Raw genomic sequence first — 27,944 nt, 5'->3', positions numbered from 1 at the left:
TTTTCTCCAGTTTATTTTTTAATGTTTTTCATAAAAATAAAAACAGGTAAATATAACAGGTGTGAACATACCGTAGTGGAGCCAAGTCACTGGGTGAACACCTTCTAGAACCCAGATAGGGTGGCCAAAACAAGGAGGGCATCAGTATAACTACAAAACCCTTCTGCATTGACATTTGATACTTTTTACATTTTAAAATACATTTTTATTTAAAAATATTCACCCACAGGTGGTGCAGCAGCCACAAAACTCCCAAAACCTGAAAGTGCTCAGATACTCCTTATGTCAAGGTGTGCCTGATATCCGTAGAGAATTGCAGAAATGAAAACCATGTGATGAGGAGTGCAGTACAGTAAGAGGTGGGATTGAAGAGATTGCGGTTGCTGGTAGGGGGCTAAGGTAGTTGCATGCAGTGGAAATGTGTAGGTTTTGTGAGTAATGAGGACTCGGAGGATAAGGCGGCACTGGGGAGTCAGTGGGGGAGCACAGATAGTAATTTACTTTTGAAGTTCTTTCTACATTTTATTTTTTCTAACTTTGCAGAGGAGGTGTAAGAATGGCAAATGTCATTGGCAGCAGGGAACAATGTTCTGGGGATAAAATACTGAATCCTAATTCAAATCCAAAAATAAATGCTGCGCTGACAAATATGTAGTTTTCATACATTGGGTATATGGATTTGAAATCGTATCACTGCTAACTTTACTATACACATAAATGTGGGGCTCTTAGGCTCACATACTTTGAACAAAATGTGCTTATCAGCCTCAGCACAGTGACCTCTTCCAAATGGGCTCTACCCTAAAACTGACTCACAGGTTAGTCTGTGTAGTGTAGGGTCCCAACTATAAAAGGTTCCCTTGCCAGGGCAGATGGGCTCATATACATTGATTAAATGTGTACATTTATGTGTAAAGTAATTATAGCAGTAATGCAATTCCAAATCCATATTTTCAACGTTTGCAGAGTGTAATGCATCTTGTGTTGACTTTTGTATTGCAGCCATTGTGTATGTGCATTTATGTAGTTTTGTAGAAGATTCTGACTAATATTGCATTTGATCGTGCTTGCATAGTCCTCCCAGTTAATAAGTAAATGACTGTGTACATAGGGATGATTTACTATGGTTGACCCCTGACTCTTCAGACCTTCCCATGCAAGCACAGAGAGCATACTTAATCTATCAATGGATGATTCCTGTTACATAGATTTATCAGCATGTATGGCTGGTCAATAGCGAACTATTAGCACTTAGGATTTTTTGCTGCATACTCCCCAACTCATTGCTCCCCTCCACTGACGTCCTGTACTCTGTGAAAACACGGTGGCTGGCACAAGATGTTAGTGACAAGGTTATCTGGCTGTACCTTTATCTTTCCTCTTACACTGGACTTCCACATTCTCTTTACATTACTAATGTATACCTTTCTTATCTCTGATATCGGGCAATGTTTGTCTAGAATTGATTGGATGTCTTAAGCCAGGTTTACACAGCACAATGTAACAGCCTGTTGTCGGGAAGGAATTGTTTCTTCCCGACGGTCGGCTGCTCGTTCAGTGATATTGCAATCGTTCGCCCCCATACAGAATCCTTGTTTTTGGGCTGCAGATCACTGTTTAGACTGCACGATCTGCTGCCCAGAAACAATTATTGATGTACCTGCACAAACGACAGGATCACCCGGTGAACAATCGTTTTGCTCATTCATCGAGTGATTGGCGGAACATTTAGTTGGGCAGATTGTCGGGAACGAGCATTTCGCAGGAACAGTCGTTCCCGATAATCTGCCTGTAAATCGGGCCGTGTAAATCCACCTTCATTCTTTGTAATCATTTACAAAACATTGCTGTTTTTCTGCCTTGGACTTTGAACCGTGTGTGTGTATGTGGTATTTTTTGCCTTTTTTAAAAATAATTTGCAGATTATGTATTCCTCTTTTGGCTTGCAGGTGGTCGTGTTAAGACATGGAAAAGACGCTGGTTCATTCTGACAGACAACTGTCTGTACTATTTTGAGTACACAACGGTGAGTGGAAGCTGTGTAAATATGATCATTTGGCAGTATGTACCAATTGTAAATTCCTAAAAAAAAACTTTAAATTGGTCTCGGAATACATTAGCTATCCTTAGTGTACTCCATCAATGTATGATTGGTGGGGTCCAAGCTCCAGGATCCCCAGAAAGCAGCATAAGGGGCATTAACACTTTTGCTTTTGTTTGTATGTTTTTATTAAAGGCATTTCATGGGATTTAAATAGTGATTTCCTATACTAAGGACAGGTCATCAATATCATATCATTGGGGGTCGGACTCACAGCACGCCAACTGATCAGCTGAATGGGGCTGAGCTTACAGTAAAGTTCCCTTCCACTACAGATTGTATGGTGGGTGCTGTGCTAGTTCATGTGCCTTGCAGTTACTTCTATTAGCTGATCAGCTGGGGTGCCAGGAGTTGGGACACCCACAGATCTGATATTGATGACCTCTCCTAAATGTAGATCATCAGTACTTTAGTCCCAGAAAGCTATTAAAGCCTCCAGTCTTCTTGGGTATGATGTTACAAGGTTTGCACATCTGGATTTGGGGATTTTCTCCCCTTCTCTGCAGATCCTCTCCAGCTATGTCAGGTTGGAAGTGGATGTCAGTGGACAGCCATTTTCAGGTCTCTTCAGAGATGTTCAATTGGGTTCCAGTCAGGGCTCTGGCTGGGCCACTCAAGGACATTCACAGAGTTGTCCTTAAGCAACTTCTTTATTGTCTTGGCTGTGTGCTCAGGGTCATTGTCGTGTTGGAAAGTAAACCTTCAGCCCAGTTTGAGGTCTAGTACTTTACTCTATTGAGCTTTCCCTCAACCCTGACCAGTCTCCATGTCCCAGCCGCTGAAAAACAACCCCTTAACATGCTGCCACCACCATGCTTCACTGTAGTGGTTGTATTGGGCAGATGATGAGCAGTGTCTGGTTTCCTCCAGACATGACTCTTTAAACTGAGGCCACAAAATTCAATCTTGGTTTCATCAGACCAGAGAATCTGAAAGTTCTTTAGGTGCTTTTTGCAAAAACTTTTTTGTGTCTTTTTCGGGGGAGAGGCTTCTGTAGTGATTGCTGATATTCTGTAAGTTTCTGCCACCTGCACACAGGATTTTTCGAGCTCAGCCAGAGTGACCATTGGTCACCTCTCTTGCTAAGGCCCTTCTACCCTCATTACTAAGTTTGGTGGGGCAGCCAGCTATAGGAAGTTCTGTTTGTTTTTCAAACTTCTTTCACTTAAGATCTATGGAGACCACTGCGCTCTTGTGAACTTTCAGTGCAGCAGAAACTGCAGCTACATTTTTAAATAGAAAAAAACTATACCAATAGCCCCTCAGTAGAAACTTTTCCCTATAGGATGTATAGAAAGGGGAGACTACATATATACAGTATATTGTAAAAGTGCTGAACAGAAAACCCACAAGCCTTTTTATGTTTTTATATTTTTTTTGGACTGGGCAAGGTTAAATTAGTCAAGTAGTACTAGGAGTGCAGGACGTTTTCTGAGTCACTGCCTTTTTAGAGACATTTGGAAGTCTTGTGATTTACTGGCCTCAAAATGCAAGATCAGCTGTTGAAAGCACAGATGTCTGAACAGGAACCATGCAGTGAAGAATTTGGGAAGCTTGACTTAATACCATGAAAAGAAGACAGCAATGGAAAAGGTTGAGAGTTTGAGAAAATTTATAAATTGTGTCTGGCTCCCAATGTCCAGCAATCCTAGTGTAAGGTGGCTTTGCTAGGTCATCTTTACCAACTACATGGCTGCAGTTCTAGTCTGCCTAACTATGGATGGACACTTTACTGGTTGTCATCCTGAATAGATCACATACTATGAGGAACAGAAGTATTTGAACACCCTGCGATTTTGAAAGTTCTCCCACTTAGAAATCATGGAGGGGTCTGAAATTCACATTGTAGATGCATTCCCACTGAGAGACAGAATAAAAAAAAAATCCAGGAATTCACATTGTATGATTTTTTTAAAGAATTGATTTGTCTTGCACTGCTGAACATAAGTATTTGAACACCTGAGAAAATCAGTGTTAATATTTGGTACAGAAGCCTTTGTTTGCAATTACAGAGGTCAAACGTTTCCTGTAGTTCTTGAGCAGGTTTGCACACACTGCAACAGGGATTTTGGCCCACTCCTCCACACAGATCTCCTCTAGATCTGTCAGGTTTCAGGGCTGCTACTGAGCAACATGGAGTTTTAGCTCCCTCCAAAGATGTTCTATTAGATTTAGGTCTGGAGACTGGCTAGGCCACTCCAGAACCTTGATATGCTTCTTACGGAGCCACTCCTTGGTTATCGTCATGTTGGTCATTGTCATGTTGAAAGACCCAGCCATGACCCATCTTCAATGCTCTGACTGAGGGAAGGAGGTTGTTCCTCAAAATATCACAATAAATGGCCCCATTCATCCTCTCCTTAATACAGTGCAGTTGTCCTGTCCCCTTCGCAGAAAAGCACCCTCAAAGCATGATGTTACCACCCCCATGCTTCACAGTAGGGATGGTGTTCTTGGGATGCAACTCATCCTTCTTTTTCCTCCAATCACGACGAGTGAAGTTTAGACCAAAAAGTTCTACTTTGGTCTCATCTGACCACAAGACTTTCTCCCATGTCTCCTCTGGATCATCCAGATGGTCGTTGTCAAACTTCAGACGGGCCTGGACAAGTGATGACATGAGCGGGAACCTTCTGTGCAATGCATGATTTGAAACCATGACGGCGTAGTGTTCTACCGATAGTGACCTTTGAAACTGTGGTCCCAGCTCTCCATGTCATTGACCAGCTCCTCCCTTGTAGTTCTGGGCTGATTCCTCACCTTTCTTATCATCAGTGATACCCCACGAGGTAAGATCTTACATGGAGCCCCAGTACGAGGGAGACTGACAGGCATCTTTAGCCTCTTCCATTTTCTAACAATTGCTCCAACAGTTGATCTATTTTCACCAAGCTGCTTGGCAATTGCCCCGTAGCCCTTTCCAGCCTTGTGGAGGTCCACAATTTTGTCTCTGGTGTCTTTTGACAGCTCTTTGGTCTTGCCCATGGTAGTAGTTGGCGTCTGACTGACTGTGGGGTGGACAGGGGTCTTTAAAGAGCTCAGACAGGTGCTACTGTTAGATTAATGAGTGGAGTAGAGGTGGACTTTTTAAAGGCACAGTAACAGGTCTTTGAGAGCCAGAATTCTTGCTGTTTATCAGGTGTTCAAATACTTATGTTCAGCAGTGCAAGACAAATTATTTAAAAAACATACAATGGGATTTCCTGATTTTTTTTATTTTTTATTTTTTATTCTGTCTGAGTGGGAATGCACCTACAATGTGAATTTCAGACCCCTCCATGATTTCTAAGTGGGAGAACTTCCAAAATTGCAGGGTGTTCAAATACTTCTGTTCCTCACTGTACATCTAATTAGTTCTTCATTCTTATGCCGTTTGTCTGACCACATTTATGCAATTTATATTTACGCACTGATCAGCTGTGACATTAAAGGATATGGACACCTTTGTAAAAAAAAAATATTAATAATAATTTTTTTACACTAATTTATTTTGTGGAGAAAATAATTTCACCAATTGGTTGTGTTTATTTATCTTTTTTTATTTTTCCTTCTACAGCCTGGTGTGCTTCCTATGCACAGCAGGCTGCTCTCAGTGGATTTACAGAGAATCCGTCATCTGACTGATTCTCTGTAACTCCCCCCTGCTCCACACGGGAGCGTGCACTGTCTCTCTCCCTCCTCTACGCCTCCTCACCATTTCTTTTTTTTAAACTCGTTTTATTGAAGCTTAACAAGTAAGGCATGAGACAAAGAAGCATACCAAGGATACATCCCTCTCTTGGGATACACAGAAATCATGAGAGATCCCTAAGGATCTTACAAGAGGTACAAAAAACTTAATCTTAATCAGAGAGGAGTGAGAAACAGCTATAATAGAGCAATGATCCAGAACATGAGTCCTGCATTATTATACATCAGGTGGACTATCAATATCGGCCACAGAGTGCATGCATGCCTTGTGCAGTGTTATAGAGGCTGAGCACCATTCTCCTCATACCTTGTGAAATTTTTGTCTGCATTTTCTGTGCAAGAATACAATTTTCTCCATGCTCACAGCTTGATTAACTAGTGATTTTTCACTGGTTTAATGTGGGCTCTCTATCGGCCATCCACCTCAAAGCAATGGCTTTTCTAGCAAGGAATAGGGTCCCACTCAGAAACACTCTATGGTAATGCCCCCACGTCTCCTCATCCAGTATACCCAGTACACAAATTTTAGGACACAGCGGTACTGCAGAAGGAACCGTAGTTGACAATACTTCTACCACCTCCCTCCAATAGCCTCTCAAGTAATTACAATCCCACATCAGATGCTATCTATGGCATCTATTGTGTGACAGCCTGCCAATTTTGTGTAATCTAGTGGGCGTAAGATAACTTCTGTGCATTATAAACAGCTAAATTAATCTATTGTTGATTGATGGAGAGACCTTCAGCGGAGATATTAAAGCCTCGTTCCAGTCATCAGCCGTCAGACGGTATTTCAATTTTCCATTTACTCTCAATAGCGAGAGGGTTCAACATCATGCGATTACTGAGCAGATGTGTATATAGCACAGAGATGATGCCCCTCTGACCCTGCGACCTCAGTATGCCTATTAAAGGATATTTTAAGATGCCTCGCCCCCTCTCCCCAAACTGGGCCCTCAACACGTGCCTCAGTTGCAGGTATCTAAAGAAACAGTTGCGGGGCAGCCCAAATTTCTCCTGCGAAAAGGAACACAAAATCCCTTTGACATATAACTCTCGCAGGATGAGTACGCCAAGGCGCTTCCACATAGTTTCTCCCTACAGTTCTTTTAAATGAGCGAACATGGGATTATCATTATCCCATATTGGGATTACATCCGGAAGATCCTTAAATGATTGCATCTTGGCGGCATTCCACACTTGATGAGCTAGTTTTATGTAGAGGTAGAAGACTTGTGGAGGCAGACTGCGCCCCCTCCAATATCGGCCACAGAGTGGACATGTGTAAGTATACCTTGAGGTAATATTCCGCATTTGGCAATTCTGTCGCTGAAACCCAAGGAGATAAAAATTTCAGCTGACTGGCCAAATAATATAAGAAAAAAATCAGGCAGTGCGGCACCCCCTTCTAGTTTGGATCTCTAAAGCACACTAAGGGAAAGTTTCCTTCTGGCTTCTTCCCAAGTTAGCCACTAGCGCATGAATGCGGTCAAAGAAACCACACGGTATGGGTGTGCGCATGCATGTGCCAGAAGGTATAGGCCCTTAGGCAAAAGGACCATTTTGACTTAGTTTAGTCTCCCCATAATTGATAACGGTAGGGACTTCCACGTTCTAAATTTATCTATAAACAGGGGTTCCAGGGGTGCTATATTTTGAGAGTACGACATTTGGGGATCTTTGGTGATTACAATCCCTAAGTATTTGAAGTGATCGACAACTGGCAGGTTACAAAACTGTGGAGTCCACGCCTGCGCCTGAAGGGGCATGATTGCAGACTTCGTCCAGTTTATGTGCAAGCCCGAGTACCTCCCAAAGTTTCCTATTTCAATAGCTCTAGGAAGCGTAGTCTCAGGCTTATCCATAAAGAGAAGATCGTCCACATATAATCCCACTTTATCTGCCCTATCCCTCATGCTGACACCTGTATAGATCTGATCCTGTCTTATCCTGAGGGTGAGATGTTCTATCGCCACCACAAATAGTAGCGGCGACAGGGGGCAGCCTTGCATTGTGCCTCTGTGAAGCCTAAATGAATCCGAGTCCTAGTCACCAATATGTTATCCTTGGGAAGTTGATATAGTGTCTCTATCCATTTGATGAACTTTGGGCCAAAACCAAAACTTTGCAATACCGTTAATAAATACATCCACTCCACGGAATCGAAAGCCTTTGCTGTGTCCAGCGATGCCAAGGCCCAGTGCTTATCCCCCGCCATTCCTATCTGCGCTATGACCTGCGCTCTCCTAATGTTATCAGATGTCGGAACTGCCCGGGATAAATCCCGACTGACCCCTATGCACTATGGTGGTGATTACCTTATTGTCACGGATGATATAGCAGATAGCTGGAAGTTATGGATAAACATCCGACTGGCTTGATCCCAAACTAAGGAGCATAAAGGTGACCCCTGTAAAACTCTAAGAGCTCACCCTGACAGCTAAGCACATACAAAAGGTCTCAGAGGTAGACAATTGCATGCCCTCGACTGTGTGACACCTGAAAACCCTAGAATAGTGAGGGGACACGACCACCAGCTCCCTGCACTTAATACGGAGGGAGTCAGGGTCACCTAGAATCAAGCCAGCAAAGAAACACAATACAAGAAAGGACTTATCTGAACAAGCAGTAACAGAAGTCTCCAGCAGTGATCACTTCAATCCAGGAAGTAGTATAAACCGCAAAGTGAGGCAGTATGGGAGGGAATATAAAGGGAGGCAATTAGTGTGGATAGGTGACAGCTGGGAGAAGGAAAGGAGATGACAAAGTGAAACCAAAACAAAGAACATCATGCAAGAGGTACAGAAGAACGTCTGCCAGACCTTCTCAGAGAGCTGGCGGTGACACTTATTTAGTCTAGTAGCCAAAAGCCTTGTTAGTATTTTATAATCTAAATTCAGTAGCGAGATTGGTCGATACGATCCGCACTCCAGCAGGTTTTTATCGGGGTTCAGAATCACCACTATAGTAGCATCGTACATGGATTCCGACAACTGATGCCGCCGCTGAGTAACCAAATATAATTTGAGAAGCTGGGACCCTAGTGCATCTACATATTTAGAATACACTTCTATCGGAATACCGTCTGGACCAGGCGCTTTCCCAGCAGGCAACTCCTTAATAGCTATTTGGATTTCTTCTAGCGAAATATCAGCATCTAATAGATTCCTGTCCTCTTCACTAAGCTGAGGGTGCGCTACCTCCATTAGATAATAACGTAACTCCTGCGGTGTGTATTGAACTGCAGACTTGTACAGATCCTGATAGAACCTCTGGAAACATTGTAGAATACCCTCCACTGTCTCCACCACCAAGCCCTCAGAATTCTTTATTCGGATGACCGGGGGAGACATGCTATTGTTTCGCACAATATGAGCAAGCAGTTTGCCAGCCTGATTACCCATCTCGAAGGATTGCTGTTTTAAAAAGAACAGTTTGCGCTCGCTCTTCTCCTTAAGATGCATCATATATAACCTGCCTTTATACATCCATTCCCTTCTATTCGCCTCAGAGGGATCAGACCTAAATGAACTCTCTGCCTCTTTACAACTAGTGTGTAATTCTAGTTCTTTACTCATTGAATCTTTCTTGATATAGGAGATAGACGATTTGAGACACCCCCTCAAGTAGGCTTTCATCGTCTCCCAGAGCAACAATTAATCCGTCATCTCATCCTGCACCTCCAGGAACATCTGAAGCTGGTCAGGGATTCTGTCATTCGTGGCCATAAGGGACAACCAGAATGGATGAATGCGCATTTTGTTACTCTGTTTGACAACGTCATAAAGTCTTAGTTTCACAAAAACCGGAGCGTGGTCCGAGGGTCCCTGTGATCGATACCCTATATCTTCAAGATCTGTGTATACTGTGGCATTGCCAAGGAGGTAATCGATCCTAGACAAGGCACCCCTGGCAGGAGTAAAACAGGAATACTCCCTCTGAAGAAGATGTTTAAGTCTCCACATATCTAGCCATCCCAGCTCTGCAACCACTCTAGAGAGAGTGGTGTCAGGGGGAGAGCGACTATCCCTTCTTCCCGCCGGGTGAAATCTGTCCATGTCATCAGGCATCACCAAATTAAAGTCTCCCATACAGAGCAGTTTAGCATTAGGGTACTGCGCAACAAAGCCCATCACCGCCTGGAATATGGACATAGTGGCGGGGGGGGTGTTGTATATATTGACCACTACCACAATGCAATTGATGAACGCATACACCAAGATATATTGCCCCTCTGGATCTACCACTGATTGCTGTACCTCCCATCTAAGATTCTTATGTACAAGTAGGGCCACTCCTCTAGAATGCGTCGACCCATACGCATTCAGAGACCACTGAACCCATGGCTTCCTAATTCTACTCCCCGTCTCTGGTGTAAGGTGGGTCTCCTGTAGATCCAGTATGTGAGGGTTGTACTAAAGTAAATGGGAAAATACAGTGATTCTTTTCCTTGGAATGCCTAGTCCTCTCACGTTCCAGGACACTACATTCAGATATGCCATCTGTAACACAATAGCTCTCTCACCGAATGGATCAACTTCCCGGTTTCAGGGAGGCAGTAACCCTCTCCCTTGAACCGTCTCACATATGCCTTCCCCCCTGAGATAGTATAGACAGTGTACCATGCCTTTAACAGAATAAACTGTGTGTAACATAACTTTGGTATAACAGACAATTAAATGAACATATAAATGATGACATCAATGCCATCCTGTAATGTGGCTAGGTTTCCGGAGACCTGCATAGTGCAATGAGATGGTAAACCTATGCAGGTATCTGCTCTGTCCCTGTAACAATAAAATAATGTGGCATAATGCGTGCATATAGAAAATAAAAAAAGGGAAAATAGAGGCCCATCTACTATAAGAGTATGAAGTATTCTGGTCTAATACGTTCCACTGGTGCAGGGTGACAGATTTCCCTGAGTCCCAGTCAGTGATGTTAAAAGTCAACGGAACACCTCAAACAGGTAAGTGTAACAGTGTAGTAGTGATACTTGCGGCATCTACGAAATCAAAAATATCAATGAGGTCTTGGGCGACTCAGTATCCTGGAAATCCATTCCTCCGCCTCCTTTGGATCAACGAAGAAGACGGTCTTTTCTCCATCTACCACCCAAAGACACGCCGGATAAGCCATGGAGTATTGTAGGTTTAATTCATGTAGTCGTCTCTTGACTGAGATAAAGGTGGCCCTCTTCTTTTGCAGTTCAGCAGAAAAATCGGGAAATAGCGATATATTTGCGTTTTCATGCTTGATGTCACACTTGTTTCTTGCTTGACTCAGGATGAGATCTCTATCTTTCCAGTTAAGCATCCACGCCAAAAGGGGTCTTGGAGGAGCACCTGGAGGGGAGGCCTGGCAGGGACTCGATGCGCTCTTTCAACAGCGTAGGCAGCAGAAAATGGCGCTTCAGGAAATTGCGCCTTAAACCAAAATTCCCGAAATGTAGCCGGATCCGAGCCTTCCGCTCTCTGTTAATCCCAGGATCCTAACATTGTTGCGTCTGGGCCTGTTCTCAAGATCATCACACTTCTGTTCCCATAGGCTCACAGACCTCTCCACATCTTGTATTTTCACAACTAGTGGTCTGGTCTAGTGAGGTCTTCTAAAGTCGAGACCCTGTCTTCTGTGTGGCGCACCCGCTCCCTGAGCTGCTGCATTCAGCAAACCCAGGTCCACATTCACCTCTTCAATTTTGCAAGTAAGTGATGTCTGACATGTAGAGATCGCTGTTAAAAGCTGATCAGAGACGGTTTTTAATGTAAGCTCAGGCTCCCACGTACCTTCCGCCTCTGACTGCTGTGCTGCTTGACCTCGCGTGACTGCTGCCCGCGGTGATTTTGAGTCTCCTGCCTTACGTATTTGTTGAGCTTTTTTAGCCGCTGATTGTGCCTTGCTGGGACCCATCGCCGACTTTCCAGGTCTCCTCTTCCCTCTATGCACTTGCCACTCGGTGTTTGGAGTGGCCAGTATGCCAGGATACTGCAGGATTCTGTGTGGAGAACGGAGCAGCTCTAAAGTGCGTGCGCTCATGTCGGCATTTGGCCACGCCCCCTGAATCTTCCCCCTCACCATTTCTGGATGGCAGAGCGGTGCAGACTGTCAGCTGTAACAAACTCCTTCAGTCCTCCGAAGGAGTTTTCTGGTATCTAGCAACAGAAAGTTAGCAGCAGATCTTATAGCTCCTTTTAGGTGCAAGGTGCTGGATCCATGGAACACACAGGTTTTCCCAGCAATGTCACAGGTTGAGGTTTGGAGAATTTGGAGGCCAATTCAACAACTTGAACTCTTTGTCATGCCCCTCAAAATATTCAGTTTTTGCAGTGTTCAGGTAGTAGTGTACATGTCACATCTAGATTTCTAAGCAGACATTGTCCACAGACATTGGCTTAAATCTTTCCATTAGGGCATCTTGGTGCCATCTCTTCGTTGTACAGACTTCGATGTACATGCACCCAGCTGTCCATACTATGTGTAATAAATGAAAATTTGGCTCACCAGACCAGGCACCTTCTTCCAATGCTCCATCGTTCAGTTCTGATGCTCATGTGCCCATTGTAGTCGCTTTCGGAGGTGGATGGGGTAACCAAGGGCACTCGGAGCAGTCTATGGCTGCATGGCCTCATACACAAGCTGGGATGCTCTGAGATTCTGACACCTTTCCATCATAGCCAGCAGTAACTTTTTCAGTAATTTTTTCTGTAGTATCTCTTCTGTAAGATCAGGGCAGATGGACTAGTTTTCACTTCTTACACACATATTGTTCTTTTATTCTTAGACCACTTTTGGTAGATACAAACCACTGCATACTGGGGATACTTCACAAAACCTGCCGTTTTGGAGATAATCTGTTCCCATTTGTCAAGCTAACACAATTTGGCCCTTGTCAAAGTTGTTCAGATCCTTACAATTGCCCATTTTTTTTCTGCGTCCAACACATTTAAGTACCAACTGTTCACTAGCTGTGTAATATATCCTGCCCCTCGACGGGTGCCACTATCACAGGACAATCAATGCTATTCACTTGACCTAATGTTATGGCTGATCTGTATGTATATATGTATGTAGCAATATGCCGTAACATACTATGGTGAGTAAGCCCTGGGAATTTACTGTACATTGCTGTAATTCTATACTGTACTAGATTATTTTATGATCACAATTCCGATTTTATTTTTTATTTTTATTTTTTTACATTTTGCTATAGGCAATAATGTAAACTGACCAGCATGTTTACCCAAATTCCAGATGTGCTCCATGCAAGCCGCAGCAGGTCTACCCCTAGTTTAATTCCAGCAGAGCATTCCAGATACATTACTATACATGGACTGAGGCTCTTTAAACCTATTTTATGAGTCAAACTGTACACAAACAAGCCAGAGCAATGATTTCTCAGATCATACAGGTTTTGAAACACATTCGTGTGTGTGGTGTGTGTGAAGATATATATTTTCTTGTGCTGCTGTCTGAGGGTCCGATACCTGGGACCCCAACAGATCAGCTATTTGAGGAGGCCACGGTGCTCTTGCCAGTGACTTCACAGTTATCGTTCGCATGGCCTTGGCGCAGCTCAGACCCGTTCAAGAGAATTAGGCTGAGTTTCAATACCAAGCAAAGCCACTACAAAATTGACCGCGCTGTGCTTGTTAAGCTGTGAGGAGTGTGAGCATAGAATCTGAAGAAACAGTCATTCTATTGATTCATGTATATCTTAATTATTAACTCTTCCAGGACAAGGAGCCTCGGGGGATTATACCTTTAGAAAACTTAAGCATTCGGGAGGTTGAAGACTCAAAGAAACATGTAAGTTTTTATAAATATATATTATGTTCAGTTTTAGACAGACACATTAAAAAATTTATATGCTATATATAAGTATGTGAAGACTTCCTCCTGCTTGCATTCACGTGTTTAATGGTAGGACCGCATGTTGAGGCTATATGCACACAGCCATGCTCTGCCCACCGCATTGACCAACTGCTGCATGATTGCCCATTGTCTGCTGCAGGTGGGTATGGCTTGACTGTGCATGCTGCAAATATGTGCATAAAGTCAAGCACATAGTCATGCAATCACCATAGACAAACATTGGTAATAGTATGTGTTTCCTGAAGAACTCTGAACAGTGGCCGTAATAGGGTACCACCTTTTGAAACAAGCCAGTTTGTGAAATGTATAATCTGCTAGATATGCCCCGGTCACCTGTAAGCATCTAGGAATAACAACAGTTTAGTGGTAGAACAGGCTACTCACGGTGAAGTGTGTGACCTGTACAAACCACCTATCCTCTACTGCATCACTAACTAAAGAGGTCCAAAATGCCTCTGGAAGTGACATTAGCGTAAGGACAGTACGTGAGAACCTTTACGGACTGGCACCCTATGGTTGAGCAGCAGTATACAGGCCTAAGATCACAATGCCAAGCAACAGCTGTTTATGGTGTAAAGCACGTCGTCACCGGACTCTGGAGTGATGAATCACGTTTCATTATCTGATGGTATGATGGATAAACAGCAACTCTGGGATACATAGTGCAAACTAATATTTGGTGGAAGAGAGATAATGGTCGGGGTTATTTCTCTGGGTTTTACCCCTATTTCTATTGAAGGGTAATGTTAATACTACAGCATACACTGCCATTTTAGACAATTGTATGCTTCCAACCGGGAGACAGCAGTTGGAGAAAGCCCTTTGCTCTTCCAACATGACTGTGCCCGTGTGCGCAAAGCAAGGGCCGTAAAAACATATGTAGGTAAGAACAATTTATAACTAAACCAAAAAACAAAGGACCCCTAAAATATACGAATTTATTCAGTTCATTTAAAATAGACACGATAAGACTTGTTACCTTCATATGTAGCACTAAGCCGTAGGTAAGTGTATATCTTGTGGTATGTATGCAGCAAATACAAAAAGAAAAACATCGGAGGCCTATGGTCAAAGAGTGGGGAGAAGAGGAGAGACAGGTTGGTGAGGAAATGTCCCTACATCTACCCTATACTCACCCTCAGCCCGGAGACAACCCCTGATGGTGGAGCCTCCATCCTCCTTCCTTTCCTGATTGACCCTGTTAAGGCCCTACTAAACAACCTTGCTCGTTCTTACCCCAACGCGTTTCACCCATTAAGGGTTCATCAGGGGGTCATATATGTAGGATCGTGGCGTAATATAGTCGCCAAGAAGAAATAAATAATGATATCAAATTATGCACAAAGAGAGGGGGACAAAGAAAAAAGGGGCTGACTATAAATGATGAGTCAAACCAGAAACCAGACGAGTCACAGGGGGTTCAGATGGTCTGATGAAATAAACACCACTGCGGCAGTATCGTGTACCCGGGGGGAAACCTGGTCACGGGACGGGGGACGAGCACATGAGGTTCTTGGCATACATTTTATCAAATTGTATGAACCCATCTACTGCCATAAGACATATCTCATTCAGATGGGTCCCTACACTAAATTATATACCTGCCCAACAGGAATCCTCTTCCCTCTGTCTTGACTGGGCCTATAAAATGTTCTTCTAGTATTGGTAGGAACCAGCTTTATTCTGTATTAGAGAGATGGAAGAAGTGCACGACCAGAATGGAGCCAGTCGCTGCCCTCAAAAGGTGCAATGCAAAATGCTAAATTAGTTAGCACCTTCAAAGAGAGCGCGATAAATTAGCAGGGGTATTTTTATAACGCAGAAATGGCCTCTTGTTTTCTATACATTCTCAGTTCTACCATCCCCCTCCTCATTTCTGATATTTCCTATTTTTTAGAATTGTTTTGAGCTGTTTATACCAGACAATAAGGACCAGGTAATCAAGGCATGCAAGACAGAGGCTGATGGCAGAGTCGTAGAGGGGAATCACACAGTGTACCGAATCTCTGCACCAACGCCTGAAGAGAAAGATGAATGGATGAAAAGTATAAAGTAAGTGCCAGTATGATCTTATCTGTCAGTCCTGTGAGCACAAAATACATGTGACATAATGGAAACTGGAAGAGGGCGCTTAAAGAAAATAAAAAGGCTGACCATGTTGGTATAAAATAATACATACCTCATAAATACCCTGCTGCTCCTGTTCTGACACTTCTGTTGGTCTCTCCTTCGTGGTCCCACTTGACATGCTGGAAATAACAGCTCAGCCAATCACAGGCCACAGCAGTGATCGACTTCAGCCAATGATTGGCTAAGCGGTCATTTCCTGCTTGTCAAGACGCACCAGGAATTGGGAAAAAAGTGATGGGGGATCTGTCAGTTGTTTGATTTATTTTAACACCAATACAACCCTTTATTTTGTTTTTATCTGGCATTTTTCTTAAAGTGAGTCTGTCACCAGCATTTCACTTTTTTAACCCTTCCCACAGCTCCCTAGAATGCTTACAGTTAATAAAAACTTTACCTCTGGCATCAATCCTGGACTTACAGAACGCTCAAAAACGATCTTTATAAGATATGCAAATGAGGGCTCGCAAGTGCCCAGGACGGCGTTACTCTCTTAGGTGCCCTGCTTGCTCAGCCTTCTCATTGCGTCCCCCCGCCCCTTCCTACCCTCTGCCCGCCCATCCTTTCCCTCTGACCGCCTTTGTACTAACTTGTTATGCTGCCGATATCCCGCGCCGGCGCACTCATTCCTTGAGCCGGCGCATGCGCACTACGATGCCCATTCCTTGTACGGTATCACAGTAACTATTGCGCATGCGCCGGCTATCGACGCCGATTTTCGCGTCGTTAGCCGGCGCATGCGCAATAGTTACTGTGATGCCGTACAAGGAATAGGCATCGCAGTGGTCATGCGCCGGCCAAAGGAATGAGTGCGCCGGCGCAGGATATCGGCAGCATAACAAGTTAGTACAAAGGCGGTCAGAGGGAAAGGATGGGCGGGCAGAGGGTAGGAAGGGGCGGGGGGACGCAATGAGAAGGCTGAGCAAGCAGGGCACCTAAGAGAGTAACGCCGTCCTGGGCACTTGCGAGCCCTCATTTGCATATCTTATAAAGATCGTTTTTGAGGGTTCTATAAGTCCAGGATTGATGCCAGAGGTAACGTTTTTATTAACTGTAAGCATGCTAGGGAGCTGTGGGAAGGGTTAAAAAAGTGAAATGCTGGTGACAGACTCCCTTTAAGGGGGTTCTCCAGGAATGATTTAAAGTGGCCGCCAGCAACCCGTTCTAGACTGTGAGCAGGACAAAGCTGCCTAGGGTTGTTGCATGGATATAGTACACATTGGTGAGCATTCCTGTCAGGACACTCAGCCATGATGGTATATCGTAGGCAGGATCACATCATTACCATATATTGTAAAGCAGTGTAGTATGTAGTGAGGCCTTGTCCTCTTCCCCAGGACACTCTGCAAGCGGAGTTAACCATTCCCTGAGAACCCCTTTAAGTATTGATGACCAATGTCAGATGATTAATATCCGATTAGCAGGGACCCAACTCCTTGCATCCCTGCTGATCAGTGTTTAGAGGAGTAAGCACTTGAACTACACAGTCTCATCCACCATCTAGTGGCAAGGACTGGTTACTGCAGGGCTGCTCCCTGCAGTCCCACAAAAACTTTTATTCTCTGGTGAGTTACAGAGGTACATGCTGTAAATTGTAGTGAAGGTAATTTTCTAAATGCTGATTTTAGGTGTTAGTTATCCTTTGGCCTCTGATCCTCAGCTGTGTCATGTGACCGACACTCTCCAACTGGAGAGGAAGTCAGTTTCTTTTTTCATTCCTGAGTCTGGCATCGAGGCTTCCATAGGATGAACAGAGAAACATACACAAATACAGTCGCTTCTTGCAATTGTGCCTTTGGACTGTGTTAAAAAAAAATATATAATTATATATAAATTATTTTATTTATTTTTTATTTTTTAAAGCAGGTGTGGAAAAATGCTGCAAAATAAGAATGCTTTCAAAAATACTGTTTAATAGTTTATTTTTATCAATTCACAAAATGTAAAGTGAATGAACAAAAGAGAAATCTAAATTCAATCAATATTTGGTATGAACAGCCTTTGTCTTCAAAACAGCATCAGTTTTTCTAGATGCACATGTACACAGTTTTTGAAGGAGCTCGCCAGGGAGGTTGTTTCAAACATCTTGGAGAACTAACCACAGATCGGTGGATATAGACTTGCTCAAATCCATCTGTTTCTTCATGTCATCCCAGGCAGACTGGATGATGTTGAGATCAGGCTTCTGTGGGGGTCATATCATCACTTCCAAGACTCCTTGTTCTTCTTTATGCTGAAGATAGTTCTTAATGATATTGGCGGTATGTTTGGGGTTGTTGTCCTGCTGCAGAATACATTTGGAGTCAGACGACTCCCCGATGGTAATGCATGATGGATAAGTATCTGCCTGAATTTATCAGCATTGAGGACACCATTAATCCTGACCTAATCCACGACTCAATTTGCTGAAATGCAGCCGCAGATTTGCAGTGAACCTCCACCATGCTTCACTGTTGCCTGCAGTCACTCATTATTGTTTTGCCCTCCAGTCCTTTGGCGAACAAACTGCCTTCTGTTCCAGCCAAATATTTCACATTTCGGCTCATCAGTTCAGAGCCCCTGCTGCCATTTTTCTGCACCCCAGTTTCTATGTTTTGCGCATGGTTGAGGATCTGAGTAAGCCTACATCCACAGAGGATCTGCGGTTAGTTCTCAGAGTCTCATTCGAGCATGTTTTCTCTTCTTTTTCTCAATGCAGAGCTGCAATTAGCAGGGACCCGTTTTATGAAATGCTGGCCGCCCGAAAAAAGAAGGTCTCCTCTACCAAGAGACATTAAAATATTTTTCTGTGAAGCAGAAAGTGTACGGTACACAGTGCAACAAGAGGTGTCTATCTGCTTATCTGGCCTTCTGCATCCTGGAATAATGCAATTACGTGCCTTTTTATTACCTATTTATTACTGTTTTCATGTTCTCTATGTACTGCCAGTACTTCGTCAGAATTTTTCTCCTGAGCAGGTTTTTTTTTTTTTTTATTCAGTGCAATACCTGTTGTCTACTTCACAGTGTGACTTCAAGATTCCCGTAAGAATGTGGGTGCTGGGCAGTGCAATTAATAGGAAGTCCTGTCTGCTTTTGACATTTGCTGATTAGCCAAAATCTTCTGACAGGATTCCACTTAAAGGGATTTTCTAAAAAGCGTAGCTGCTTTCTTCCAATAACAGCACCAGTCCTCTCCGCAGGTTGGTTGTGGTACTGCAGCTTGGCCCCATTTGACTTTAGGGTGGGGCTGAAGAAAGCAGCTATGTTTTTGTAATCCTGTACATGTCTATGATGGCCATATTGAATGGCGCGGTGATGCAGTATATGTAGCAGCATTCATACCCCTGGACTCTGGTTCTTGCTGTTCTCGGTGCCCCGTTGCACTTTTATAATTATTATTATTTTTTTATATTCTTAAAGCTTGCACAGTTTCATGGTCCTGTATTTAAAACTTCAAACTGCCCATTGTCCCTTTGTTCCTGCTTAGCCTGGAAAAGTATTTTGGACACAGTTTATGTTGGTGTGTCACATTTTATGTCTTCGTGATATATATGTAAACTTTTGTCCTAATTTATAGCTGGAAATGTATGATTGCTTTTCTGTATGTAACAAATACATTAAATGGATAATAATAAATTGTGTGTGTATAACCTAGGTCATTAAAGTATGCAATAGAAATCATCTCTGTGGGGCTCTTCTTCACCTCTCATGCCAGTACTATGTTTCTGTATGTGTCGCTCCTTTTGACAATAGGTAGAGGCCAAATTAAAGGGGTTTCCAAGGGGAAAAAAAATATATATGTATGTATGTGTGTATATATATATATATATATATATATATATATATATATATATATATATATACATTTTTTATTTTTTTTTATGGGTAACAATAGGTTAAAAATAATTACTTACAGTACTTTTCACTTTAGAAGACTCACCTGATTATAAGGCATACCTAGGTTATAGAGGAGAAAAATCGAGAAAAAAAAATTCTTCATTAGACCTCAGATCAGACCCCCAAACTTTAGTAGGCCCAATCTTCATCAAACCCCCCCCAATCAGACTACCAATTTTCATCAGTCCTCAGATCAGACCCCAAATAGGCATCAGATCTCAGATTGGAGATAAAATAAATGAACTTGCCTCTCCTGCTCCAGGTGGTGCTATTCCTTCACTCACCGCTCCCTGGTCTTCTGCCCGCTCCTCACCCTGCGCTGTGACGTGAACTGACGTCACACAGCATCAGGTCATAGTGCATGCCTGTGCACTATTTCCTGACTCTATATGCATCAGGACACAGTGCAGCATGGGGCCCAGAAGAAGACCAAGGAGCGGTGAGTACAGTCAGCCCTAGCAGAGCTACACTGCTCCCTGCACTTCCTGTATACTAATGAGAGCTTCCATAATATTTGCTTTATAAGACACACTGCCATTTTTTCCCCCACTTTTTTTTTTTTTGTAGATAAGAGGTTGGTGCCCAAAATGAGAAGAACTTTAGAATAATTTATGTATAAGGGTAAAGTACTGGCTTCACTGTGATTTGTCACTGCTGACGTGTGCAGAGTAGCTCTGTCTGTAGTGACACCTACAGGCATCTGTGCTGTAAAGACAATGTCCAGAGTTTTTTAAAAAATCCTTAAAATATTGTTTAGATGGTTACATTTTCTTTCTGAAAAAGAGCTATTTTGTATATTTTTTTTCCCCTGATTGCATTGCCTTTTAAATGCTCTTTACTAATATGTCCGTACATTTCATCAGTCACCATTTTACAAATAAAGTACCACTGTCGTCCTTTTTGAGGGACATGGATTCAAAGCTCTCCCCATTCATCGCTCTGCTAGATTTATTTCAAGCTGGCGTGCACTTTCTCAGGGGTGTGTCCTTTCTGCTGCTGCTTCTTCCTCCCTGCATCTGTCACATTTTATAACAGCATATACAGGTGGTGACAGTTGAAGAATAGAACTGAGGATGTGCGACCACTTCAGCAAGGTGGACAGAAAAATAAGGAAAAGCAGCAAAGAGTAGGTAGAGTGGCTATATTACATTTTTAATTGCATGCAATTACAAAAATATTCAGATCCAGGGCTGTTTTGAAAAATCCTTTAACCACCTCCCGACCGCCTAACGCACGGATGCGTCCGGAAGGTGGTTGATTCATTCCTCCTGGACGCATCCGTGCGTCATCTCGCGAGACGCGAGATTTCGGTCAGAGCCGGCCCGCGCATGCGCATCGCGGGCCGGCAAAAGTTAAAGAACAAGTTCGTCACCAGCCTGCCAGCAACGATCATTGGCTGGCAGGCTGGCGATTTTTAAAAAATCCAATCACAAGCCATATAACAGATCATATTAGTAAATATGATCTGTTATATGGCTTCTCTGCTCCTCTGCTGGTCCTTTTCGTCGGTTGGATCCAGCAGAGGAGCAGACTGAACTGTGAGTAGCACCAACACTACACTGTAGCCCCAGATCACCCCCCTGCACCCCAATTAACCCTTTGATCGCCCCTGTCAATCACTAGTGAAAGGAAATAAAGTGATCAGTGTAAACTGTCACTTTTTTTATTTTCATTGGTGTTGACTGTTAGGTTTTAGGGATAGTTTAGGCCCCTTGATTAGGTAGTTTAGCGTGAGTTAGCGCCCAGCCCACCGCACCGCAGTCACTTATTCGCTGTTTAGCGTATCGCTAATCAGCATTTGTACTTTTATAGTATCTGTAAGTGATCAAAACTGATCACGGTCAGATCTATAATAGTATTAGTGTCACCTTAGCTCGCCCTCCACCCAAAACGCAGTGTTTGCCCGATCAGGCCTGATCGGTCGCCCACACGTGCGTTCACCCAAGCCCGCCCCGCCGCAGTGACAAAAAATATATATTTTCTGATCACTGCACATTCACTTTACACGCACTGCGGCGATAAAAAAATCAGTTTTGATATTTTTTATCAACCGCAGCGGCCTCCGGTACTTCGCTAGCCTCCCCTTTGTAAGACAGGTTTGCTTTTTTTCTTGGGTAGTCTCAGGGAATACCCCTAAATTTAGTAGTCCAAAATGTCAAACAGGGGGTATTCTTCTGAAGAGGCCTACAGGATTCTGACCCAGTCGGATGAGGAGTGGGAACCCTCATCTGACGAATCTAGCGGGTCAGAATATGAACCTGTAGAAAGCAGTGGCTCTCTGACCCAAAGTTCGGACGAGGAGGCTGAGGTCCCTGATAGCACCAGGCGTACCCGGCCCCGTGTCGCTAGACCACAGGTTACGCAGGATCCGCTTCAAGAGCAGCAGAGTGGGGCTGTCGCTGCCGGATCACGTGGTGAGGCATACACCAGCAGCGCAGCCCTTCCTGGACCTAGTACCAGCACTGCCGTACAACATGGTGAAGTAGCGAGCACCAGAAGGGCAGTTGAAGCTGGTACGGTGACACGTGCAGTAGTTACCCCGTCGCAGCCACCGCACAGACAGGCCCGTAGAGCCCCTAGAATCCCTGAGGTGCTGGCAAACCCTGATTGGCAGTCACCAACTTCAGCCGCACCATTAGTTCCCCCTTTCACCGCCCAGTCTGGAGTTCGAGTTGAGACGGCTCATATCGGTTCGGCCCTGGGATTTTTTGAGCTGTTCTTGACTGCGGAGCTCTTAGACTTAGTTGTGGCAGAAACAAACCGGTATGCCACACAATTTATAACCGCAAACCCGGGAAGCTTTTATGCCCAGCCTTTCCGGTGGAAACCAGTCCAAGTTTCCGAAATTAAAATTTTTCTGGGCCTTCTCCTCAACATGGGTCTAACTAAAAAGCATGAATTGCGGTCATATTGGTCCACGAACCCAATTCATCACATGCCCATGTTCTCTGCTGCTATGTCCAGGACACGATTTGAGACCATCTTGCGTTTCCTGCATTTTAGCGACAACACCACCTCCCGTCCCAGAGGCCACCCAGCTTTTGACCGGCTCCACAAAATTCGGCCCCTCATAGACCATTTCAACCAGAAATTTGCAGATTTGTATACCCCCGAACATCTGCATAGACGAGTCCCTTATACATTTTACCGGGCGCCTTGGCTTCAAACAATACATCCCAAGCAAGCGTGCCCGGTATGGGGTCAAATTGTATAAGCTCTGTGAAAGGGCCACAGGCTATACCCACAAATTTCGTGTCTATGAGGGAAAAGATCAGACCCTGGAGCCGGTCGGTTGCCCTGACTACCTGGGGAGCAGTGGGAAGACAGTCTGGGACTTGGTGTCACCCTTATTCGGCAAGGGGTACCATCTTTATGTGGACAATTTCTACACAAGTGTGGCCCTCTTTAGGCATTTGTTTCTAGAACGGATTTGCGCCTGTGGCACCGTGCGACCTAGTCGCCGGGGCTTCCCCCAACGGCTCGTTACCACCCGTCTTGCAAGGGGGGAGAGGGCTGCCTTGTGTAACGAAGAACTGCTCGCGGTGAAATGGAGAGACAAGCGTGACGTTTACATGCTCTCCTCCATTCACGCAGACACGACAATCCAAATTGAGCGAGAAACCCGTGTCATTGAAAAGCCCCTCTCAGTCCACGACTATAATTTGCTCATGGGAGGGGTGGACTTCAATGACCAGATGTTGTCTCCGTATTTAGTTTCCCGCAGAACCAGACGCTGGTATAAGAAGGTGTCTGTATATTTGATTCAATTGGCGCTGTATAATAGTTTTGTTCTCTACAGTAAGGCTGGGAGAACACGATCCTTCCTCAAATTCCAGGAAGAGATCATCGAGAACCTCCTATATCCAGAAGGTTCCGTGGCCCCATCCACCAGTGTAGTTAGCCGTCTACACGAGCGACATTTCCCCAATGTCGTTGCTGGTACCTCAACCCAACCGTCACCCCGAAAAAGATGTCGTGTCTGTAGCAGGAGTGGAATAAGGCGTGACACCCGCTATTTCTGTCCTGACTGTCCTGACCACCCTGCCCTATGCTTAGGAGAGTGTTTCCGGAAGTACCACACACAGTTACACCTAGCATAGGGATTACATCTCACCAGGACAGGCACACAGGGCTATTAGGGCCCATTCACTCACAGCTGCTGCAAACGTCTCCTTTCACATGGGACAAAGTGCATAACGTACTTCGCCACATCTTTGGGCGATTTGCGCTTTGCACATTGACCCATGGGGAAGGAGAGGTTTGTTCTATAAAGGTAAAAAAAAACAAAACAAAAAAAAACACCAGTAAGCAAAAAGGTTAATGTTCAGTTCAAAAAGTTAAAGTTTATATGTTCTCTTCCAAAGTTAATAAAATTATTGTGTTGCGGCCTGGTATTTTCAATATTTTTTTTTTTTTTTTTTACCTTCCAGGTGGACCAACCGATCGACTAGCTGCAGCACTGATGTGCATTCTGACAGAAGCATTGCGCTGCTGTCAGATTACACGCAAGTCGGTGTATGCGGCGCTGCAACACGAGATTTCTCCTCTGCAGTAAAAGATACGTTTGCCGAGGCATATGAGCTGAGGAGGCGGCGGTGTTCATATGCTTTGGCAAACACTTTGTATATAAAAAAAAAATTAAAAATCCTGGCAATGATTTATTCATCCACATCGATTGATGTGAATGGAGAAATCTGGTTTGCCAGGGCATACGAGCTAAGTGGGTATGGATGTTGGGCGGAGCTCCTATGTCCTGGCAGACGCCTTTCCCCTCCTTTTTTTTTTTGGCAGAGATTTTTTCATCCACATTGATCGATGCGAATGAAGAAATCTGTGCCGTTCATTTTTTTCTTTCAGCCCAGAGGCTGAACGGAAAAAAAAAATCTCATTACCCGTATGCTCAATATAAGGAGAATAGCAGAAACTCCTAATGCTGGCCATACATGTAATGATTGCGGAGACCCTCAAATGCCAGGGCAGTACAAACACCCCACAAATAACACCATTTTGGAAAAAAGACACCCCAAGGTATTCGCTGAGGGGCATATTGAGTCCATGAAAGATTGAAATTTTTGTCCCAAGTTAGCGGAAAGGGAGACTTTGTGAGAAGAAAATCAAAAAAATCAATTTCCGCTAACTTGTGCCAAAAAATTTTTTTTCTAGGAACTCGCCATGCCCCTCATTGAATACCTTGGGGTGTCTTCTTTCCAAAATGGGGTCACATGTGGGGTATTTATACTGCCCTGGCATTTTAGGGGCCCCAAAGCGTGAGAAGAAGTCTGGTATCCAAATGTCTAAAAATGCCCTCCTAAAAGGAATTTGGGCCCCTTTGACCACCTAGGCTGCAAAAAAGTGTCACACATGTGGTATCTCCGTATTCAGGAGAAGTTGGGGAATGTGTTTTGGGGTGTCATTTTACATATACCCATGCTGGGTGAGATAAATATCTTGGTCAAATGCCAACTTTGTATAAAAAAAATGGGAAAAGTTGTCTTTTGCCAAGATATTTCTCTAGTTCTATGAACTCACTATGCCCATCAGCGAATACCTTAGGGTGTGTACTTTCCGAAATGGGGTCATTTGTGGGGTGTTTGTACTGTCTGGGCATTGTAGAACCTCAGGAAACATGACAGGTGCTCAGAAAGTCAGAGCTGCTTCAAAAAGCGGAAATTCACATTTTTGTACCATAGTTTGTAAACGCTATAACTTTTACCCAAACCATTTTTTTTTTTACCCAAACATTTTTTTTTTTTTATCAGACATGTAGAACAATAAATTTAGAGCAAAATTTATATATGGATCTCTTTTTTTTTGCAAAATTTTACAACTGAAAGTGAAAAATTTCATTTTGTTTGCAAAAAAATCGTTAAATTTCGATTAATAACAAAAAAAGTAAAAATGTCAGCAGCAATGAAATACCACCAAATGAAAGCTCTATTAGTGAGAAGAAAAGGAGGTTAAATTCATTTGGGTGGTAAGTTGCATGACCGAGCAATAAACGGTGAAAGTAGTGTAGGTCAGAAGTGTAAAGGTCAGAGTCGGTTAAGGCTGGATTCATACATAGTGTCATGTATCATTTATTGCGGTGCTTTCTATTTAAATATTTTTTTATTTTTTTTATAAAGATGTAGCCAGATCTGATTTTAAAGTCTATAGTAACCTACTGAAAAGTCTACATTCTTGGTCCTTTAGCTTTTGGGGTTTGTGGTGTCTTTTTTTATTAAGATGCAGCGTGCTGTGGGTATGGAGTTTGTTCTGGTATTTTTCAAATTTTTCAAGCTCTTTAGGGCATTAAATAAAAAATATTTTTATTTTTTATATATATATTGCAAAATAAAATCTACACAAACTTCAAATGCATTAAACTCGTGCCGTCTTCCTTTTACAAATGTTTAAAAACTGAAAAAAATTGTGCACACTAAGGAGGCCTAAAGGGGGACCTGCCAGCTCTCCTGACATACAAATTGTGGCGCATCTTGCAACCTGCTATAACACAGCTATCCTACTGCCATCATCAGCACCCCAGACCACACCCCTAAATAAATTCAGACTTTAGACTGAAAAAAAACCTCATGCAGAATCCGCTTCTAAATTCCTTCCTGTTTTTTTTTTTAAGATGCGGTTTTTATCCCGACAAGGTGTTTCATAATTTTTTTTTAATGCAGTTTTGATGTGGGTTTTCATCCTGCCAGTTTCAATGCATTAATGAGCAGTTTCCCCATTTTATTCAATGGAGGTGAAACGGAATGCGCACCAGAATCCACATCGAAAGAACTGTGTGGACATATACTAATGGGATACTGGGGAGATGAGTAGACTGGGAAAAGACATGCTTCAGAAGCCCAAAATGTTACTGTAAGGGCATTCAGCCCACTAGTGACCCAGTCTTTCGCTGGCCCTTTAAATCCATTTTTTTATTTTTTAAGGAGCTGAGCCGATTGATGTATAGTCCTGTGGCAGTTCTGGGCTTTGGAGTGTAGAGCATGACAATTCCCCTTTAAAATCCATTCCAGTCAGCCCCCCAACACGTTTCACCACCTATATAAGCAGTGTCAAGGGCACAGTAACTGTTACCGATGGCACTGGATTTGGCATCTCCTTTAAAAACCTCCCACCCATCAGTCAAAATTGTCCATGCTGCCTGTTGGTTGTACGATTTGGATCACTCCAGCCAAATGTGTTTTCCCAGCCAGTTTGAAGGGCTGAGAACTATCCTTCTCTAATAAGAAGAAAAATAGTGCGGCCCTGAACTGTACATCTATGGACCATTGCGCAAAAATATCACAATTCGATACCATGTGAAAAAAATAAAACCCCAAAAAAGCCACGTGCATTCCGCATTTTGGACGTGGCGATGTGTAACCGGCACCTGAGGGGTTAATTGCCGCAGATCGCACCTCTTTGTCATAGAGGTCGGGTGCCGGGTATGTGATACTGCCGCCGGCTCCCGCTGCCTATATTTGAATTAATGGATTAGTTATCTTTATTGGTGGCACAGTGGCCACAGCCCCTCCCCTCCTCCTCCCCTGTCTCCTCTCATTGGTGGCAGCAGCAGCACAGTGGGGAGGGAGAAACTCCTTCACTGTGCTGCTGAGGAGAACATGGAGCGTGCTGAGAGCAGCGGGCGCCATGTTCTCTGATACTAGCAGTAGCCCAGCCTACTATCGGTAAATGGCAAATCCCGGTATCGAATTGATCCGGGTACAAAAGTATAAATTGGGTAGGCCGGACACAAGTTTCTGTTTAGACTGACCAATCTTTGTAAGGGCTCAAGCAAACGACTGTATATATGGTGTGGTCCGCAAAACACGGATCCGCAAAAAAGCAGGTGATGTCCGTGTTGCGTCCGTGTTTTTTACAGATACATTGTAACAATGCCTGTTAGACAAGAATAGGACATGTTTTATTCTTTTGCGGAATGGACATACAGACACGGAATGCACACTGAGTCATTTGTTTTATTTTGTTTTTCAAGCCCCATTGAAGTAATTGGTTTCGCAGACAGACCTGTAAAAAAAAAAAAGAACTGACACAGAAAAAAAATACGTTTGTGTGCATGAGCCCTAAGGCTAGGGCTACACGGTGACTTCTTGTCGCACAAAAGCCGCACAATTTTTTTTATAATCGTCTATGGTGTTGCTCTGCGACATGCTTCGACTGTGACTCGACAGTTGTATCCTATGTGTTGCGCGACTAATTGTTGCTCGACACATGTTGCCATGTAGCCATAGCCTAAAGCAGATAAGCCATGAGCTACACTCTTCTCCCTCAGGTC

General features: G+C 43.6%; 1 protein-coding gene across 2 annotated transcripts in view; it reads left to right on the top strand.

Annotated features, from left to right (window-relative positions):
- Positions 1 to 19,455, top strand: part of CYTH1 (cytohesin 1) — a 68,469-nt gene extending 49,014 nt beyond the window's left edge. For both annotated transcript variants that reach the window (XM_040436054.1, XM_040436053.1), the window contains exons 10-13: positions 1,948 to 2,026; positions 13,526 to 13,597; positions 15,561 to 15,715; positions 18,489 to 19,455. In XM_040436054.1, coding sequence (XP_040291988.1) covers positions 1,948 to 2,026; positions 13,526 to 13,597; positions 15,561 to 15,715; positions 18,489 to 18,567 — 385 coding nt within the window. In that variant the 3' untranslated portion in view covers positions 18,568 to 19,455. The remainder of the gene's footprint in view (positions 1 to 1,947; positions 2,027 to 13,525; positions 13,598 to 15,560; positions 15,716 to 18,488) is intronic.
- Positions 19,456 to 27,944: the final 8,489 nt, after the last annotated feature.

The sequence above is a fragment of the Bufo bufo genome, chromosome 6 (assembly GCF_905171765.1).
Source record: "Bufo bufo chromosome 6, aBufBuf1.1, whole genome shotgun sequence".
In the NCBI taxonomy this organism is placed as follows: Eukaryota; Metazoa; Chordata; class Amphibia; order Anura; family Bufonidae; genus Bufo; species Bufo bufo.
This window is presented reverse-complemented; position numbering and strand designations above follow the sequence as displayed.